The sequence below is a fragment of the Merops nubicus genome, unplaced genomic scaffold (assembly GCF_000691845.1).
Source record: "Merops nubicus isolate BGI_N331 unplaced genomic scaffold, ASM69184v1 scaffold51901, whole genome shotgun sequence".
Taxonomy (NCBI): domain Eukaryota; kingdom Metazoa; phylum Chordata; class Aves; order Coraciiformes; family Meropidae; genus Merops; species Merops nubicus.
In genome coordinates this window covers 1-939 of record NW_008588712.1, presented here as the reverse complement: position 1 = coordinate 939, position 939 = coordinate 1, and the positions used below count along the sequence as shown (strand labels likewise).

At 49.0% G+C, this 939-nt stretch overlaps 1 protein-coding gene across 1 annotated transcript in view; it reads right to left on the bottom strand.

Moving 5' to 3' along the window:
• AREG (amphiregulin) overlaps window positions 1–934 on the bottom strand; it is a gene marked incomplete at its 5' end in the record, with an annotated part of 6,501 nt that extends 5,567 nt beyond the window's left edge. The window contains one exon of the mRNA XM_008949327.1: window positions 898–934. Coding sequence (XP_008947575.1) covers window positions 898–934 — 37 coding nt within the window. The remainder of the gene's footprint in view (window positions 1–897) is intronic.
• Between the last annotated feature and the right edge of the window lie 5 nt (window positions 935–939).

Sequence of the window (939 nt, the reverse complement as noted above, 5' to 3'; positions counted from 1 at the left end):
TGCGCAATTACATTTACAATCCTGCTTCCCCAGAGGTCTTCAACTCATTAAAAACTTCAGTAAGGTTCCACAAAAACCCTGAACTGAGCATCTGAACCATAGTTCCCTTCACTTAAGAAGTCCTTTAGTCTCATCCAACACTCAGGGTGTTTCCACAAGAAAAACAGTAGACAGAGCCACCCTAGAGAGCAACAGAACCAGCCTGCTAACACCTAATGAGGTTCATATCACTTGTAAGTACCTGGTTTGTATTACAATTACACTGAAGATAGAAACAACAAAATCCTCCCATCCTCATAGCCAAGTGGGCTATCCAGATCTCACAGTTTAACAAGTGGACAAACTGCAATAAATTCACACAATACCTATTGACAGTTAAGTATTGCCTGAAAGAGCCTGAACAAACTTTCCTGCAGCCACTTCAAGGGCTTGAAGTATTTGCTTTCCCCAGAAATTTTAGCCAGCTCCAACAGAGCTAAACCATCGTGAGAAAATACACAGAAAAACCTTGAAGCAAGAAAGGCAACCTGATGTACACCCCACCTTTAGGGCCAAACAGCACGCACCAACCACACTGATGTTTCCACACCAAGTAGGTGGTAGCTACCCCACTGCAGCCTGCCTGTCAGGTTTATCAGGAGAGGAGCAGTACAGCAGGCAGCCAGCTAACCTGCAGCTTCCACACCCCCTAGTTGCACTCAGGCTAAGGACTCATCCCTGACAGCCCGTCTGAAGCGCAGCAGTTCCAAGAAGCACGCTTTCGCTCTCTGCTACACGAGAGGAGCGCAGCAGCCTCACGAGGAAGTTAAATCAGAGTTAAAGCGGCATGGATTCACCGAGAGCTCCGGCCCGGCCTCGCACCTGGCCCCATCCCCAGGTCTGAGGCTGCCCACTCACCTCGGATCAAGTCGTCCACGATGTACTGGTGGACGGGCAGCG